Genomic DNA, 19,730 nt, shown 5'->3' on the forward strand with positions numbered 1-19,730 from the left:
GTACATTAATTATATTAGTTATATCAATAGAATGGTGCAGGATTATAAAGTGCATTTTTATACAACAGTTCTTACTTCTTCCATTATAACTATATTACTACTATTAACATTATTATTGCTACTACCCCCACTACTACTACTACTACTACTACTACTACTAATACTATTACTATTACTTCTACTATATCTACTTAGAATTGCACTCTCCTCTTACTATCTATTCATCAACATTAATAAGTCTATTCCTCTCTTCTTACATTCAATAATCATACTACTTTTTTTAAAAAAAATGTTTTTCTTTAAAAATCAATACTTAATAGATTATTAATAATCAATAATAATGATCAGAACATATTACTTGGAAAATTATTCATATAATTAATTTCTATTATCTTGGTAACAATTACAATTATATCTGGATTTATATTACATAGATTTTATTATATTATATTACAAATGATTACAATAATAACATTCATTTATATTATATTATCATTATTGAATCAATTCATTATAATATATGGAATGATACCAGTACAATGTGGTTATAATTTAACTAGACGTATACCAGTATGTTGTCCATTAAGTAATATTAATGGTAAAGTATGCGGTGGACCAAAATATGGTGAATGTATACAAATATGGACACCTAAAGAGAAAGTACCAAGTGTATTTTTAATAGATGATAGAATTGATTGGCCAAAACGTTATTTTACACATTTTTGTCAATGTTTTGGTAATTATTTTGGTGCAGCTTGTGATGAATGTTGGTTTGGATGGAAAGGTCAACATTGTAATAAACGTTCAATTAAAATACGACGCGATATAAAAACATTAACTGATAGGGAATTATATATATTTAAAAGATTAATTGTATTAAGTCAAACATGGCCATCTGGTTATCTTTTAATTGATGAATCAGATAACTGGAATGTTGATCCATTGACAAAACCTAAATTAGAACATGCTTCTGTTCAATATTACATTACTTATTTACATCGTTATGGTAGCCGTAGTACATTGTATAAAAATGTTCAGGATTGTGAAGATTATGGAATATTAAATTTCAATCATGATGGTGTTTGTTTTCCAATTTGGCATCGTTATTATAATCTGTTATGGGAGAGATTGATGACAAAAATTGCGATACAAGTATTTGGTATATCAGATTATGCAACACCATATTGGGATTGGATCGGTTTAAGACATTGTGATATATGTACAAATAGATATATTGGCGCACCGGGTAGACGCAGTGAAATGGGATTACATATATCATCTGGATCACCATTTAGTAATCTAACTGAGTACTGCTATGAACCAATGAAAGATTTGCTTTGTTCTGGTTGTCAGAAAGGTGGAAAAGGTATAATTACACGGGAATTTAAAAAAGGGAACCTTCCGGATGTAGAGGATTTGAAATTCGTTTTAAGCTTAGAAAAGTAAGTAGACAAATATTTATGCTTATGCATATACCACATAAAAGTTTAATAACGTAAAGATTCCCTTTCAACTAATCTAGTATCATTTGAACAAGTTTTTTTCGGTTGACTAATTTGAACAGTGTAAACTCCTTTAAAATATTTAGCACCGAGCTCTTCAGTGGTTTTGAATCAGAATTGAAAAATAAGAAGACCAGTAGCTACAAGCTATTGGAAAAACATAAAGCACTTTTACCAATCATTTACTTGTATAACTTTCAGGATTGTTAATTCATTTTTAATGTTTATTTGAATCTTTTCATTGATCTTCATGACTGCACAATTGATCAGTCTCTTATTGACATATATGTATTCTGTGTAGAATGCCTCGATGTCATAAGCATTATCAGCAAAGATGGATGGTAGCTAGTAGTGGAATGCAGGACGCACGTTTCGTCCCATTCGGACTCGTCATCTGGATGTACCTGCATCTCATAGTTGATATTTACTCCAGGACTCGAACCCAGTACCGTTCGTTTCAAACGCCATCATGTTATCCACTCAGTTAATGAGTCGTCATAGCCACTGGCTTGTGCAATGTGATCAAGTTTCAATTCATGTTGTATTGTATACTTGAATGTTCCGATTAATGTTTATGACTGCAACTGATCAGTCTCTTATTGGCATATGTGCAGCACGCTGTACGGATTGCCTCGGTACTGCCTCAAGTCACGAGCATTGTGTAGTCAATTCTTGTTTATAACATCATGTATAGATTTCTCTATATAACTCAATACAAATTTTCCAGTTGCTTTTCTATGTACAATTTTCATTACGTTTAACTACAACAAACTGATTATTATACAATCGACACTGTTTGAATGAAGATATGATTTCAGAATTTTGAAAATAATTTCTACTTCATAATTAACAAGTGAAAAAAACATTTAAAATATTTGAATACAAAAATGATGAGCAGAATGGTAAACATAGATGTTTCTTGATTGAGATCTTCAACCCACTGATGTTAGACCACCACTGAAAACCTGGAAGCACTGGACGGCTGGCATCATGCCAGCTCAGTGATCTAGTAGGTTAAGCGTTCACGCGCAAGATGAAACGCCCTGGGTTCGAATCCCGCGAGCGGGATCGTGGATGCGCACTGCTGAGGAGTCCCACAATAGGACGAAACGGCCGTTCAGTGCTTCCAGGTTTCCAATGGTGGTCTAACATCAATCAGTTCATGATCTCAATCAAAACCTTAATAATCTCCACAACCCTATACTGATAGATGTTTCTATAAGCGAATATAAACTATTAACTTATTGACTAATGAATTGGGGTTAGTAAATCTTCATTTGTACCAGTTTTCGTGTTCTTACTTTTACATCGTGAGAATTGCAGTGGTTCCTCGCTTTACAAGTATACAAGTGATAAGCGGCATAATAATCTGTGACGATCAGATATAACAAGTAGCGTTTATTTGGGAAGACACATCAGATACCATATTCAATTTTGTTTTAATTTAATGAAATAAATATCCAATATTATTTAGTTGAATAAGTAAACATTCATTAATTGATAACATCATCATTTTGTAAAGCTGTAACCCTGCTACTATAATATTAACTTCAAGATGGTCAAGAAGATTTGTAGCTTAGATGGATGGTTTTGATGGAGTTTTATTCTACTTGAATTCTGTGCTGATGATATGGTTCAGAAGAAAAATGAAAGCTCCACGATCACCAAACCATTCAATCCAGAGAAAAATAAACCCCATCAAAATATTCACTTTTCAATTGATAAGTGAAAGTTTGTGTTATACAACCATCAACTAGATAAATGCATAATCAATGTCATGAATTAGTAATTAAACAGATTCTCCAATAATTACAAATTAAATCTTAGAGATAAGTAACTAATTCATCATTATTAATATTTAAAAATGAATGGTTTACCAGACTTTTGCTGCAAAACAACACTGAGTGAATATTTTTAATTATTTATATATACATATAGATTTCATGTTCCTGGTGAACGTCTCAGTCCTGTATGTCTATCATTTAATATCGCATTAGAAGGATTTTGCGGTCGACCTGGTGCTGATCCAAATCATAGATGGTTTCATAATAAAATACATGTATTGATTGATGGAAGTATGTGTTGTACAGCGACAGCAAGCAATGATCCATTATTTATATTACATCACACATTTATAGATAAAATATTTGAAGTAAGTTAATTTATAAAATTGAATTTTGAAAAGTTTTAGTTTGTGAATATGATTTAGATGGAATATTTAAAATCTACTCATTTCAGTAGTATTATAGAATAGTTTTGTCGTAGGCTTTCATTAATTGATTATCTAAATATTCAATATTAACTTGATCATTTCGTTTTAATAGGTCGACAAATTAAACTTGACTTGAGTTTATTTGACTTTTCTTGATTGAATAATCGTCTTTCTCATGTAAATAATTCATGTTTAGTTTTTCATGTAATAAATGATGAAAAGAGTGTGCGATTAAATAGCAAAGACTTCACTTTAAAAAACCTCTAATACATAACCTTCAATTGTATGGGGTTGACGAAGACTCTTGGATGTCATAGATCATATGAAGAAATTATCTTTTTTCAAAACCCACCAAAGCCAGAACTTATTAACGCTTGTTAACCCCACTGGAGGAACATAGGCCTCTCATCTGCACTCTCTATCCAACTCTGGTTTTCCCTTTTAATGGTTCCCTTCAGGATTCCAAGTTAGGGCTTTCCTCGTGATACAGTTTGGTGATTCCCTCAATGTGTGTCCTATCCACTTCCAACGTCTTTTCCTAATTTCCTTCTCAGCTCGAAGCCGGTTTGTTCTCTCCTACATTAGACTGGTGCTGATGGTGTCCGGTCAACGCACATTCAGTATCTTACGCACACAATTATTTACAAATACTTGTACCTTCTTGATGATGGTTGTGGCAGTTAAATATAACAGAACTCACTGTCTTGATGTTAGTATTGAAGATAGTGGCTTTGATATTGATTGACAGTTGTTTTGAGTTTCAAATATTCTTCAACTGTGGAATTGCTGTCCTTTTCTTGCCAATCCCCGCCTTTACGTCTGCATCACATCCTCCATGTTCATCGATGATACTACACAGACACGTGAAACTTTCCACATCTTCCAGAGTTTCTCTATCAACTGTGATTGTGTTGATGTTCTCTGTGTTGTATTTGGGGATCTTGCCTTCCTCCTTCTGTATATATAGGCCTACTGATGCAGACACTGCTGCTACACTAGTTGTCTTCATCTGCATTTGGTGATGTGCATGGGATAGAGGGGTCAGGTAATCTGCGAAGTCCAAGTATTCTAACTGATTCCGAGCTATTCATTATATTCCGTGTTTCCTCTCAGATGTCGATGTCTTTGTAATCCAGTCGACCTTCAGAAGAAAGGGGAAGGGAAAGAGCAAGCAGTCTTGTCTGACTCCGGTCCTCACTTGGAATGCACTTGTCAGCTGTCCTCCATGCATAACTTTGTACTGTAGTCCATCGTATGAGTTCCGTATGATATTGACGATCTTCTCAGGTACGCCATAGTATCGAGGAAATTTCAATAATGTCCCCCTATCCACACTGTCATATGACTTCTCATAGTCAAGGAAGTTGATGTATAGTGACGAGTTCCATTTGATTGATTGTTCAACGATGATCCTTTGTATCGCGATTTGGTCTGTGCACGACTGATCTTTACGGAATCCAGCCTGTTGATCTCGAAGTTGGGTATCTACTGAGTCTTTCATCTGGCTCGGCAACACTCTGTTAAAAACTTTTCCCGGTACTGACAAGTTTGATTCCTCTGTGGTCCTCACATTTGCTCATATCTTCTTTCTTGAGTATTTTGATGAGGTGTCATTATTTCCAGTCCGTCAGTACTGGTTCTTCCTCCCAAATATTCCTGAATAGAACATGGAGCATCTTTGCATTTGCTCCTATGTCTGACTTCAGTGCTTCAGATGGCGTATTTTCAGGTGTTGTTGCTTTCTCACTCTTCATTTGTCAGGTGACCACCCTTATTTCTTCTATCGTTGGCGGAGTGATATATAGGAAGGTCTATAGGCACTGCTTCGGTGTTCGATGGATTCAGTGGAGCTGATCTATTCAACAGTTCCTCTGTTGTTGAATCGCGGTGATTATCTTGCCTCGATTTTACCTTAATTCACAAGCATTATAAGCAAAGTTGGATAGTGGCTAGCAGTGGAATTCAGGAAGAGCGTTTTGTCCTATTTTGGTCTTATTGAGTCGCATAGTGAACATCAACTCTGAGATGCAAGTACATCCAGCTGACGCGTCCCAGATAGGACAAAACGCGCGTCCCGAATTCCACTGCTAGCCACTATCTATATTTACTTATAGATAAAAAATTTTTAGATTACAAATAAATTATTCGTCTCATTTTTTAAAAGAATTTTAATGGTATATATATATGAGGTTTTTAAAATGAGCAGAATAATTTTCAGTTGCAGACTAATTATTGATTGATTGACGCCATAACTACTCAATAATTAGATTACTTAAATCTATATTATAACCATAGGAATTGTGCAGAATATTTCATGTTATTGAGATCGCGGACTGAAATAAATTATATAACCATTGCGAATCTGTGAGCACTAGATGGTCGCTTCATAACAGGATGGAACTTGTCTAAAGTGAGCATTTAAGACTCTACCACCAGGGATAAGATTCAGAGACTTAAGCATCATGCAAGAACGCTGAACCGGTATACAATAGTATACAAGTCCAAATACAATCAATCCTTGATAGTTAGCTAACATCTTTTATTGTCTTAAATAGAGCAAGAACAAAGATTGGTGCAGAATAATATGAATTCATTTTATTTCGTTAGGTTCTCATCAGCTGCTTATGTATAAATATGTCAATATCTGTAATAATTTGAATTTCAAATAATTTAGGTTGTAAGCAGCTGATGAGAACCTAACGAAATAAAATGAATTCATATTATTCTGCACCAATCTTTGTTCTTGCTCTATTTAAGATAATAAAGGGAACTATGTGTATGAAAAATCTTTTATTGTGTTCAGTGAGTACCTTCCTCGCACCTTGAATTGTTGAAATCTATTGACCATGACTTTTAGCTAGAATTCAGAAAGTCTTGTCTCGAAGCTAATTACCAGTGAGCCCATGAAGATTATTAGAATGGGGTCTCGGGCGGTTGTTGAACTTGTACATAGAAGTTGTTGCATAGAAGTTAAGCATTTGAGCGCGGTATTGAAGCACATAATTTTGGACGCTGGTGGTGGAATCTTGGATCCCAAACCATGAGAAGCCCCACAATAGATTGAACTAGCTGCCCAGTTTTTTCAGGTTTTCAACGATTATCAGTCCATGATATTGATGAATTCAAGTTTCCTATTTTAATTAATTTATTTGAGTAGTTTGATTAACTTGTATAAAATATATGTGTAGTGAACGAGAACACAGGTGAGGACAAACAAATTATTGTGTGCTACAAAGTTATATAATTTCTTGGTAAAATGTGAAAACTACACATAATAAACTTCATTTGCACATCTTCCATCAGTTGTCACTTACAAACTTCATCATTCCTCCATTGCGTTGTGTCAGTTACTTATATCCATGTAAGTGGCATATAAGGATGGTCAGAAACAGAATGTATTTCAGTAGAAGATCGAGGAGGAAAGAAAGGGAACGGGAAGCAATTGGCATAAAAATGTAGGCACAATGAAATCTGAGAAGATGGGCTGATATTTGCAAAAGGAACAGTCAATTTTGAGACAACTGATTGATATTTTGCAAATGAAGTATTTACTGTTTGGTTCTCAAGTTTTAGTAAGATTCGTTCAAATACACTCGGTTGTCTACACGTGTTCTTGTTCACTACAATTCCTGTTATTATAGCAATTGCTATCTGTTTACGCTTCTTTTCTCTTCAATTCTATCTTCTTAATTTAATGCTGCCAGGTATCCCACTTCTGATTAGCGTTAGATACTACTTATGTCTGTTGTAGTCAGTTATAGCCAGTAAGCGATGAAATAGATATCAAATTTACTGACTAATAAATAAAACTGTGTTTGTAGTTGTCATTACCTTGGTTCCACTCGATAATTTGAAGTAAGCTGAATATAGGATTGTTTGTTATTAATAAAAAAATACTATATTTGTAGAGTAGAAAAATTAAATTTTCAGGTTACAAAGGAACCTTTGTATGATTTAAACTTGGAGTAACTTATTTATTCTCTGAAGAAGTGTCCTACACTGAGTCACGAAACGTCAAAAAGTTTATTTCTTTTTAGTTATTAGGATGTTACAAATATATTTTTATTAAAATGAAAAATGTAAAAATGTCAAGTTTGACATGTGATATTTAAAAGTGTCAGAATGAGTCGATTCATGAATTCAACCATTAAATTACTTCAATTTCCACAAACCTCATTCTGATCATAATTATCATGTGCTCACTAGTGACTGGCTCCAAAATGATTTCCTGAAGTTCTAGTGAGAAGCTGTGATCAGAGAAGGTCAGTCCGTGCCGGATAGAGACAGGTATCTATTTCAGACAATAGATGAATGGTTGCTCAGTCATTCATGAATCGATAGAAGTTAGACATTAACACTGTTTGATGGTGGCTCAGTGGTCTACAGGTTAAACATTAGCGCGCGAGACCGAAAGTCCTGTGTTCAAATCCCGCGTGCGGAATCGTAAATGCGCACTGCTGAGAAGTCCCATACTAGGACGAAACAGCCAACCAGTTCTTCCAAGTTTCCAATGGTGATCTAGCTTACATCGACTCATGAATTTAACTATTGAAACTCCTACAATCTCCACAAACCGCATTCACATCAAATTTATCATTTCTATTTTAAATGTGTTTTTTTTTCTTCTAAAATTTTAGTGTTGGTTAAAGACATATAATCCTAGTCCAGAAGAATATCCAGATAAACATGTACGTCCTGGACATTCAAGATATTCATTTATTGTTGGTATAATACCACTTGCTAGAAATATTGATTTTTTTACACCCTTAACAAATTTTGGAGTATATTATGATAATAAAATATTTGGTAGATATGCAGAGGATGGAAGACCGCCATTTTATTGTTCAAAAATGGATACTATCATGAAAGGTTCTTATTATTATTGAATAATTTTTTTTATTTCATTCAATATTCAATACGAGTGTTTAATTAAAAAATCTGTAATAAAAAAAAAATCAATAATTTTGGTGATTCTAAAAAGTTAAAGTAGTTTAGTTACATAACTTTTACACGAAAAAAATCATAATAATTAAATATCGGATATTCAATTTATAGATGGATACTAATTTCATGTAAAGTTGCAATGAATAAGGCTTTGAAATAATAACTATGTTACGTAATAATGTGAAATACATTTTATTTAACTACTGAGATAACAAGTATATATATATATATCACTTCGAAGAGTTGTTTAATGATTTTTTTTAATATCAGAAGGGGTTTTGTGGAGATTGTAGTAATTTCAATAGTTGAGATCATGAGTCAATTGAAGCTAGACCAGCATGGAAATCCTGGAAGCACTGGATGACTGTTTCTTCCTATTGTGAGACTCCTCAATAGCACGCACCCAGTACCTATCAGTCTCGCTTGCGAGCGCTTAAACACTAGACCACTGAACCAGCTGGGATCCAACGGTGTTCATCTCTAATTTCAACTAATTCACGAAATTGAGCGACATATGATTTTACCTATTAAGTGTTTTACAAATTCCTATCAATCATAAGATTCACAAATGAATGAATTAAGAATCTACTGATCAATTTCCACAGTTATACATCTAAATTAGTGCTATAAAGTGAATGACTAAGTTTAAAATAAATACAATGTTAAAGTAATAGCATGTGAATTTAGAAACACTGGGAAAAAACAAAATAGATTTGTTAGTATGATAGTTTCAAGGAAGTTGTTGAATTTACTTAGTTTAAATCAAGGACTGACAGTAGTTAAATAAACATTGGACAGCTATTTTGTACTAGTATGAAACTTGTCACTGGTGTGCATACACAACCCCACCAGGTCGATCAAAAACAGGACCGTCAATTAAGAGACGAACAGATGAATTGTACACAAGTGATTCGATTGAGTCCACTCCATCAGTTGGACTAGCTCTGTTCGAGTTACCCAATTGCATAACTGCCTGAAATCAGTTCATGCCCTTTAGTCTATTTCCCAATTTTCTATAAAGTGTGTTCTATACACCCCCAGTGATTTTTCCTAACATCCTTCTCAAATAGAAGCTTGTTTATTTGATGTCAGAATGGGTTGTTGGTGACGGTCAATGTCCAACGGAGCTGGAGTATCTTGAGTAGATAGCTCTTCATAAATGTGCTTTTCTGATGGTGATTGTAGTGGGCGTCTACTGAACCTTACATTCGGTTCAGCAAAATTCCATTGAAAACTCTGCTTGGTACTGACGGCAATTTGATTGCTATGTAGCTATAACACTCACTTAGATCTCCCCTCTTCGGTATTTTTCAGGGGAGAATGTGGAGCATCTTCACATTCACCTCAATATCTGAATTTAATGAATCAACCGGAATGCTATGAGGGTCATTCTACTTTAACGTTTCTGATTTGTCTGATAACTGTGCTGAATTCTTTGATTATTAGTGAGGTATCATGTATAGGGATGTCTGTGTGTGCTACCTTGATGTTCAATGGGTTCAGTGACGCTGGTCTATTCAGGGGTTCTTCAAGGGGATCTACCCACCCGTCCAACTGCCCTTGTACCTCATTCGTTGGTGATCCCCCTTGTTTTTGGCTGGTTGTTCTGGTCTACTACATTTCCCTGCAAGCTTCCTGAATGTATTGCATACTTCTCGCGTGTTTTCTTTCTTAGCTGCTTGTTCGACCGTAATTGCCAGTTTCTCTACATATTTTTGATTGTCAACCCCTATGCTCCTCTCCACTCAATCGCTCGCTTCTGTATACTCGCAATGTGCTTCGGCTTTCTTTGCTCCTGTTCGGCTCTTGTTAACGGCTGTTTTATTTTTTTCCTTCTCATGATCTTGTCTAAGTTCACAGTGGTAACCTATTATCTGTGCTGATGGCTCCTGCCGTCGAGCACCTTCTGACATATTGAGTTTGTTGTGTCTTTCGCACTGTTACTTATCACGTGACGAGATCGATAATCAGAACACCGACTTATACGACCGTGGCCCTGTGCCAAACCAATGGCGCTTTAACCAGCGCGAGCAGCCTCGGGCTAACTCTGGATCTTTATTGAGCCTTCTAGCCTAACCCTGTTCGTTGAGTCCAGAACACAATCCTAGCTTCCACTGTATGAACCATGCATTTCAGACATACTCAGTTTATATACGAGTGAATCAGACCGCATATGTCGAAACGCGTGTCCTGGATCCCACTGCTATTCACTATCCAACTCCGCACAAAATGCTAGTAGATTATAGGCAATACAAAGGCAATCTACACAGGATGCGAATATGGTGAGACTGATCAGTTCCAGTCGGACATTAACAGCTGGAAGAATTAAACAACCTTTAAAAATGAATTATTTGTTGGGATATCGATAATACCTGGTTTTGGTTAGCAGCAATATTCACATGTCTCATTTATATGAGACTATTCAGCATGAGTCACCTGCAGGTGCTGACATATGCATTATTCGGTGCAGAGTATATACGAATGACATCATAATTCCTCGATCACTTCAACCGTTGGAACCCATACCTCAGATTTGGTAGTTTGCAGAAGAACTCAATCAGCAAAATGTTTCTCAGTATTGTGATTACTCTAAATATCCAATATAGGTATCCTTTCTATACTTCATTGTTTGTTTATCTGTCCATCTGTTCTTTTTATTACGCTTCTTTCACAATTTGATTGTTATTGTATGGCGCATATGTATTTGGTACTTCTTGTACCAATGTTTATGAGTTCAAATAAATAACTAAAATGGACGGGATATTGCTAGAACGCTCAGGTCAAAACAGGTGGCTTTCTTAGAGGAGCATCCCCTGAAATATTGACCTACTCCACAAAGAAGCAGAGGAATGTCAGGAGTAGCAGTTCAACCTTAACCAGTCACTAAAATAGGTTCATACGCCATTTGTCTCCTCAGAATCCTGCAGCCCACGCACACAATTTGTTCTGAATCAAGACAATCCTAGCTCCCCTACGAATGATTGCTGTAACTACCAACCCAGATTATGCGTTGAACGTCTACTTTTGTCTTCACTCTCACCACATAAAGACAACGAGCAGGACTGGACTGGCAGTCTACAAACAAGTTGTCGTATAAGAACATCCGATGAGAGGACTACACTTACCCACCCTCAACATACTAAGTCGTTTGTCGGCATCTATTGCCTCATTACGGCTCCCGCCAATAATGTTCTGAAGCTGAAACAACTCATTAGGTTTTAATTCTAACATATACTGCTCAAAATTTAAGATAGCGACAACGCTAGCGCGCTATTTTTAGGGGGAGTTAAAATGCGCCAATGATAATCAGACCAAGGCATATCTTTCTACGAAATTACTACCAGTTGTTATCAAGCATGTATAAATGAAGAGTACTTGAAGTCAGATGGATAACGTTAATTGGTAGTTGGTGGTACGCGTCAAGACCATTAGAAAAAGCAAGCTCGGTACAACTCTGTACAAATTCTGAATATTGTATCATCATATGCTATTCGTTAACCGACTACCTTCTCTACGTACTTTTTATCCTTCGGTTTTCCACTAGTGTTGGTAATGTTATTTTCACTCCTTACACTATCCCCAGTTGGAATACAGTGAATGAGGTAACCGGAACAGATACATTTTGAAATACCTCTCCAAAAATAAATCAGAATGACAAATTATCCCAGCCTTTATGATTTAATCTACATCATAAAAGACACCACTACAAACACTAACTCGTTCTATCCCTATCATTTATAATTAAGCAACAAAGTATAGGTGTAATTTTATTTATTTGTTTGAACACATTAATATTGGTACAAGAGAGCACCAAATATATATGCGCCACACAAAACAATGGAAATTTGAAGAGGAGAAGGAAAAAAGGTGAGGAGTGTTAAAAAACAAAACAATGACTAACAGAATAAGGTAGGGTAGCGTAATAATAATAATAATGGGGGAAACGAAAAGTACAATAAGAGGAAATCTTCCAGTTAAGGAAGAAGCAACCACTTTTTATGAACAAAGTAAGAGTTTACAGCAGGATCGCCACTGACCATATCTGATAACGTCTCTAGCAACTGTGTTGCACCATCTCTCGGACCCCAGCCAGGCAGTCGCGAAGGACCAACACAGGCCAGCCCTTTGCAGATTCCTTTCATACCACGACACCATGTCATACACTGAACACCTCTCCGCTTCTTCCAACCAGTCCCAGAGTCGGCAAATAATGCACGACGTGGAATTCTCTGGGACGACATTCGTAGAACAAGTCAAAGCCACCGAAGTCGGTGTTTCAAGATGGTGACACCAATTGAATTGTCGTCTCTCCACCCGAACACACGATGCCGGACCTCTGCATTACTAACATGGTGTTGCCACTGGATGTCAGCAATCCTTCGGAGACAGCGATGATCGAACACAGAGAGTCGTCTAACATCCTCAACTCAAAAGCCGGGTTTCACAAGCATAGGGCAACACTGCTCTCACCGACGCGTTGTAGATCCGAGCTTTTACAACCAGACTGACATCACGAAGGCGCCAAAGGTGGTCCAGATTGGCATAAGCCGCTCCGGCTCTCACTATACGTGAATTGGTCTCATCACTCATGCCACCACCAGCACTTATGCAGCTACCCAGATACACGAACTTCTCGACTACGTCTATCTGCTCACCATCCAGGGTGAGTACAGAATTGGAATCCTGCCAGTATTGTAGAAGTACTTTGCACTTCGAAGGTGCAATGCACATGCCATACCTACGGACCTGATTGCCAACTGATTAAGTGCGGATTGCATGCCTTGGGAATTATCGCACAGTAACACAATATCGTCCGCATACTCAAGGTCGAGAAGCCTTTCTCCAGGCAATAGATTCACACCGCTATTAATTACACCCATCAGGGCTGTTCCCAGAATGTCATCGATGGCAAAGTTGAAGAGGAATGGTGAGATTGGACAACCCTGTCTAACCCCACTGCTCGAATGGAACAATGGAGTAAGGTGGTTGTATGCCCTCACTCTGCCTGAGGTGTTTGTATATAGGGCTTTTAGGATGTTAATAAACTTCCCAGACACACCCTTCTTCAATAGACAATCCCAGAGAACAGTCCTGTCCAACGAATCGAAGGCAGCCCTGATGTCAAGAAACACTACGATTGTTGACCTTTGATAAGTATGGCGGTGTTCGAACATTTGGCGGAGGGTGAAGATATGATCAATACATCCTCGACCAGAACGAAAACCAGCCTGCTCCTCGCGAGTCAATCTTTCTCGGGTTTTGAACAACCTACGAAGTATGACGGAAGCCAATAGCTTGGACGCAGTCGGAAGTAGACTTATCCCCCGATCGTTGTTACAGGGACGACATGAATCCTTTTTAAAGATAGGGAGAAATATCGACTCATTCCATGATGTTGGTACACTCTCTGGTTCCCAGACCTTTGTAAACAACGTCGTCAGTTCCTTAGTCATCATCTTTAAAAAGAGCTGGAGACAAGTCATCTGGGCCAGGTGATTTGTAGCGTTTGAAGAGTTGGAGTTCCTTGCGGACTTCCGCCTCATTTGGTGGATCAGTCGTCAACGGCTATGGAGGACAGGACAGTTCGACCGATGTTGCCGGAGCAGCAGGCCAGTTGAACTGCCCTTCGAAGAATTCTGTCCATCGTCCAAGACGTCGGTGCATGTTAGTGATTGGCATCCCTTCATCCTCGTAGATTGTTTTAGCTCACACCAGACTTCTTGCTGCCAGTGGCTCGGATGAGTTGGAAGAGCTCCTGGTAGTTATCAGATGCAGCTGCTGCTTCCAGCTCATTATCACGCTCCGACCACCAGGCTTCTCGTTCCCTAAGCAAGCTTTGCCCGATTTCCTTACGTAACATCTTCTGGTTGTGGTCAAACTCACGGTCACTCGGAGCAGACCGACGGGTTTCAATTAGTTGTAAGGAGCCTGAAGAATCACAGTGCTTGTAAGCGGACGTTTCACGAACCAAGTGACTTTACCCGCCATTTTCGTGGCGTCATGCAATTGCAATCAATGCTCATCTATACTTTCTGTGGAATGCTAGCTAGCCTAGAAGCTAGCTCGGTTCGATACTTACTAGCAACAGAAGTTGCAACCAGCTTGTAAACAATTTACTGTCACATTTTACGACAGAAGATGCGCAAGTACGCGAAATCAAACAAGGTATGAATAAAGTTAATGTACATGAAATGCTGAATACCGGAAACACTATAAGGACTAATTTGCTCTACATATTAGAAACGTGCGTCATTTTATTGTTATAACAACTACGTAATGTTAGAAACCCAAATATTCGGATGTGACGGTTGATATAGACAAATCTTCCTTAATTATAGCAATTTAATTAAAATATCCAAGTAAGGATGGATTTGGGAACTGATCCCATAAAAGTAACTACAATAATAGACGTCATACAATAGTCGAGTAAGAACTCAGTAGTAACATCAATAATGAACATGCTATTACGCGAAATCAAAAATAAAACCTGCCGGCCCCACAAAACCTTAAAATCCAGTTCTTCATGTTGAGCATTGGAACCGTTGACCAACCATTTGCATTGAATGAGGAAATCATGTGGTCAAAAATCGGACACTCAAGTGCAAAGAATCCTCAGTTCCATTACCGCTATTAGGTATCTTAAATGTTCGCCTTCTGACTACACGCCATTACATTACCAGATTTGCAGTTAGTGGACACATTAATCTACCATGTACACGAATTATCGTCATTACAACTAACATTCACGGCGTATAACTAATAAACGTATACACCTTTCCGTTGACGGGTTGCGTACAAAAACACTCTGCCAACAAATAGGACGGAAAACCCGTTGTTAGGAGGACGTGAAGAATCCATATGCATTACTGATGAAATTAATTAAAATTACGCTGTCATCATCACAAATGATCCCAGTACGAGGCGAAGGCAGTAAAAGCAATTAATGAAACTAAGTCTGAAATAACCGATTTAAGTGAGTATTAATCCAGTTGCAGAACTACTTAGTTACATGGCTTTAAAGAGAATGGTGTGTTAAGACATACACATTGAGCCCCATTTTCAGATGAAGTCATGTTGGTTCGCAGTCCAAGTTGTATAAATCACTTAGAACCTAATTCTTATTATTCTGCGGAAATATTCTATTACACCACCTCGATCACTGATCACATACACACATCAGGCTTCATGTAACCTCTGTCTGATTACAAATTTAACCACCGTTAGTCCGCAATGACCATACGCAACAATAGTTCCAATCTGCTTTGACTAATTCAGTGACATTATTAGATGATAAACTATACTAACCACCTAATCAGCAACTACCAACGTAAGACCAAGCACCAGTTAGCAACGGTTCAAGTTGCCACGTCCCGAGTAGGCAGAATGGAGATGATCGTTGTGGAAAATTACACCGAGAACAAGGGGAATCTAAACATACGTACAGTTCGAAAGGTAAGAACGCCACCAAAGGACGTAAAGCTAGGGAAATCAATCCAAGATTTAAAAAGCGAATGCAACTGCGCCAATAATTGGTTATGAGCACTGATATTCAACGACTCTAGCCATAGGTTGCAATTAGTCTACTAATCCCGAGTGGGGAGCGTACTCAGTCTTACAAGGTATATGTCTAACCAAATAGACGACTAAACAGACCGACTTTTTATTTATGAACCCTAGACTCCTGACCTCTCGTGACATTTGACGTTGTACATCTAAGTAGGTATCCAACAATACCAAAACGCATCCTAACCGAACCAGAAGATGAGGATCCATCTCTTTTACCATTAGCGACCCGCTGGTTTCATTGTATGGTCAAAGAATTGTAGCTTGAGTGTTTCCTAGGTTTGTATGCCCCAAATGAAGCAGAGAGAACTACGTGACTGTACACTCGCCCTTTGCCTGGTGAGGCAGTACTGCCCCATGCATGGTAGGGATTAGTAGAGGCAAGATTGACATTTACAATCATATCGAGAAACTTCCATATGCCAAATCGTTAAGATAACAGTTCTCAAGAAAAAGAAATTATCTGGTACTGCGGGACAAGATACGGGAAATCTAGCGGTTTGAGAACACCTGCATAGTTGAGTAAGTTCAAACTACCTATGGTCAACAAGTTAGCTCTTTGCTGAAAGGAACTAAGTATTCAAAATGTTTGCTTTTATTGAGACATGCGGACTAAGTCGACATGCTTCAAGTAGCTACAAGGAAAGTGTTTGTAACTGTAGTTACCAATATGAGTAAGGTTATTACAAAATCATATATTAGTATCTTTTATTGCCAAACAGCAGAAACACAGAACAAATCTGAAAACAAGCCATTCCTGAGACACGGACAAAGCAACTCACACGAAACTGCAGTGTGTCGCGGTTCGAAGGTCTATATTGTCACTTCAATACACTTAAAACCGACCCTTCAAAGTAGACTCGACTTAATAAGTTTAATCCAGAAAGCAATCCACGACAGAAACGTTGAGTAGATATTATACATGGTAAGACTTAAGATGCCGATTTTAGTTTTATGAAGATCGTCCTTAATATGAAACACAGTGCACAATTAAAAGTGGTGCTTAAACTTGACAAAGACCTATTTAAATTAACTACTAAGCAGACCATCCTGTATTTGATGAAACCAAATGGTTCAATCAACAAGGAAAAGGAGTGATATTTTACGAAACTCAGACTAAGTACTTTTTCAGAGGTTTCAAAGTTATTCTGCATTCATAAAACCTCGTCTTTGCACAAGTCTCCTATAATAAAGCTTCAGTACACGATATACGGCTTCAAAATATTGGAATGACAAGGATTATTCTTTATAGCCTCCCACGTATAGGAAATAAATTCAACTAGCTAATAGTCCAGTCCATAAGTTTATTTATAACAGACTCATTCTGCTGATTCAACATTAATTATCTGCTTTCCTTTAAAATCAGTACAAGGCACGAATGTAACCAAAGTGTAGAACTTATGTATACTATCTGCATCCTTGTTAGCTTTGCGCGCAAGCCTCACGCGGACACGATATGGAACATTTCGGACACCCTTGGACCATATAAATCTATATATATATAAAAGAACAACTATAAGAGCTTACTGATTGAGCCGCACACCAATTCGAACATCTTCAGTGCCCATCATCTTTTTAGCAAACATCTTTATTTCTTTAATAGCTTTAGGAGCTCGCCTTTTGAAACCAACACCATGAATGCGTTTATGCAAATGAATTGTATATTCACGAGTAGCAACACCTTTTCTGGCAGTCCTTCTAGCTTTCGCTCCTGATTGCACCATGGCCGACAAGCAAGCACGCCAAACCTAAGTGACCGCTAATGTTTACTGACCCTTGAATGATCAGTCTGCTTAATGTCCAATTTATAACGCTCATATAAAGAATAGCTTATATACATGTTATTTTCATACTGCGAATCCAGCCATAATTTTTCTACATTAGTTACACTAAGATTCATGGCGGGATATAGATATATATCTGTACTTTGATTTAAGGTTGTGGCATATTTATTGGTTAGCCCGACATGATATGGTACACCAAACAATAAACTGTGAATCTGTTCCTTGTTGTAACATCATATTTTTACTTTTGTGTTTTTTTGCATACCGGTAAAAGACTTTTGCATTCTCGGTTTTTTTCAGCCCATTTATACATTTGTTGGGCGGAATACAAACGAACTAATAACGATGGAGCGTATAGGCAATACAAACATATCAGGAACACATGCACGAAGGCTATAAGAGAAGACAGGCTTCAGTACCAAACAAAGCTTATGGACAAATTCGCCTCTAACCCTAGAAGCCTATTCCGTTATGCAGCCTCTCTTCGTCAAGCCAAAACAGGAGTTTCTCAACTGCTAGGTCCTAACGGCCCGACCAACAACGATGGCGAGGCCGCTAACCTTCTGGCGGCCCATTACTCTCAAACATTTCAACCGGCTGATATCAACTTTATTGACGACAGTTTCATCTGCAATTCCACAGGACTTTCTGAAGTGGACCTAAGCGCTGACTTGGTGTTCCGGAAACTGCAGCACTTACGACTTGACACTTCTCCTGGCCCGGATATGGTTCATCCTGCCATACTGAGGGAGGCAGCCTCAATCCTGGCAACGCCGCTTAGCGTGATGTTTTCACACTCGCTTAGCCGAGGCAAACTACCGGAAAATTGGAAGTTGGCTCACATCACACCAATTTTCAAAGGTGGTCGACGCAATGAACCTTCAAGTTACCGGCCGGTAGCTCTTCTGTCGTTACCTTCAAAACTCATGGAGTCCCTGATATGCGACGGTTTAAATGACTACCTACTGTCCTTAAATTTCTTCTCACCCCAACAGCATGGTTTCAGGAAGGGTTACTCTTGTATAACCAACCTGCTGACTGCGGTGGACAGATGGACAAGCATCCTCGATCGCAAGGGAAAGGTTGATGTCATTTACCTTGATTTCTCAAAAGCTTTTGATAAGGTTAACCACTTGTGTCTTATCAACAAGCTCAAACGACTAGGTATCAAACCACCTCTAATCGACTGGCTTACTTCATACCTAAAAAATCGACACTTTAAGGTTAGGGTTAATTTCACTTTATCTCAAGCTATGGAATGTTCTAGTGGGGTCCCCAGGGCTCAGTACTAGGGCCTCTTCTCTTCTTGATTTACATAAATGATCTTCCTCAACAGGTAACGTCAGACTTATTACTTTTTGCCGACGACGTGAAACTTTGGAGAGAGATACGCAACCAAGACGATATACAGGCTCTTCAAGAGGATCTGACTCGACTTCATAGTTGGGCAGACGATAACGGACTTACCTTTAACACTTCTAAGTGTAAAGTAGTCCATCTGCGACATGTCGCAAACTACAGTTACAACTTAGGAAACTCCTCTCTAGTAGTATCCCAAGTCGAAAAGATTTAGGAGTCCTGGTGCCCCATGACTTAAAGTCTTACGCTAACTGTGACAAAAATGCCTTCCGAGCAAACCTTGCACTGGTAACGTTGAGGCGCATTTTTGGTCAGTTTGACGGAAGAACTTTCCACACAATCTTCAATAGTTTCATCCGTCCCCAT

The 19,730-nt window shown here is 37.8% G+C and overlaps 2 protein-coding genes across 2 annotated transcripts; one reads left to right on the top strand and one right to left on the bottom strand.

Moving 5' to 3' along the window:
- The first annotated feature begins 305 nt into the window (after positions 1-305).
- Positions 306-8,864, top strand: MS3_00008059 (uncharacterized protein). Its single transcript, XM_051216398.1, has 3 exons — positions 306-1,442; positions 3,441-3,654; positions 8,352-8,864. The coding sequence occupies exons 1-3, from the start codon at positions 457-459 to the stop codon at positions 8,598-8,600; spliced, it is 1,449 nt and encodes a 482-aa protein (XP_051066992.1). The 5' UTR covers positions 306-456; the 3' UTR covers positions 8,601-8,864.
- An 8,676-nt stretch (positions 8,865-17,540) lies between these two features.
- On the bottom strand, positions 17,541-17,975 carry RPL31 (60S ribosomal protein L31; the record flags this gene model as incomplete). Its single annotated transcript, XM_012946280.2, has 2 exons — positions 17,749-17,975; positions 17,541-17,712 (listed from the first exon to the last, which is right to left on the bottom strand). The coding sequence occupies exons 1-2, from the start codon at positions 17,943-17,945 to the stop codon at positions 17,541-17,543; spliced, it is 369 nt and encodes a 122-aa protein (XP_012801734.1). The 5' UTR covers positions 17,946-17,975.
- Between the last annotated feature and the right edge of the window lie 1,755 nt (positions 17,976-19,730).

This window comes from Schistosoma haematobium, chromosome 4, assembly GCF_000699445.3.
Source record: "Schistosoma haematobium chromosome 4, whole genome shotgun sequence".
Classification (NCBI taxonomy): Eukaryota; Metazoa; Platyhelminthes; class Trematoda; order Strigeidida; family Schistosomatidae; genus Schistosoma; species Schistosoma haematobium.

What these genes read in the sequence shown, in the direction of transcription:
- MS3_00008059 (XM_051216398.1), top strand. Translation starts at nt 457, where the DNA reads ATGATTACAATAATAACATTCATTTATATTATATTATCATTATTGAAT. An exon ending in TTCGTTTTAAGCTTAGAAAA is followed by an intron (nt 1,443 to 3,440) that starts GTAAGTAGACAA and finishes ATATACATATAG; the next exon opens with ATTTCATGTTCCTGGTGAAC. An exon ending in TTATAGATAAAATATTTGAA is followed by an intron (nt 3,655 to 8,351) that starts GTAAGTTAATTT and finishes CTAAAATTTTAG; the next exon opens with TGTTGGTTAAAGACATATAA.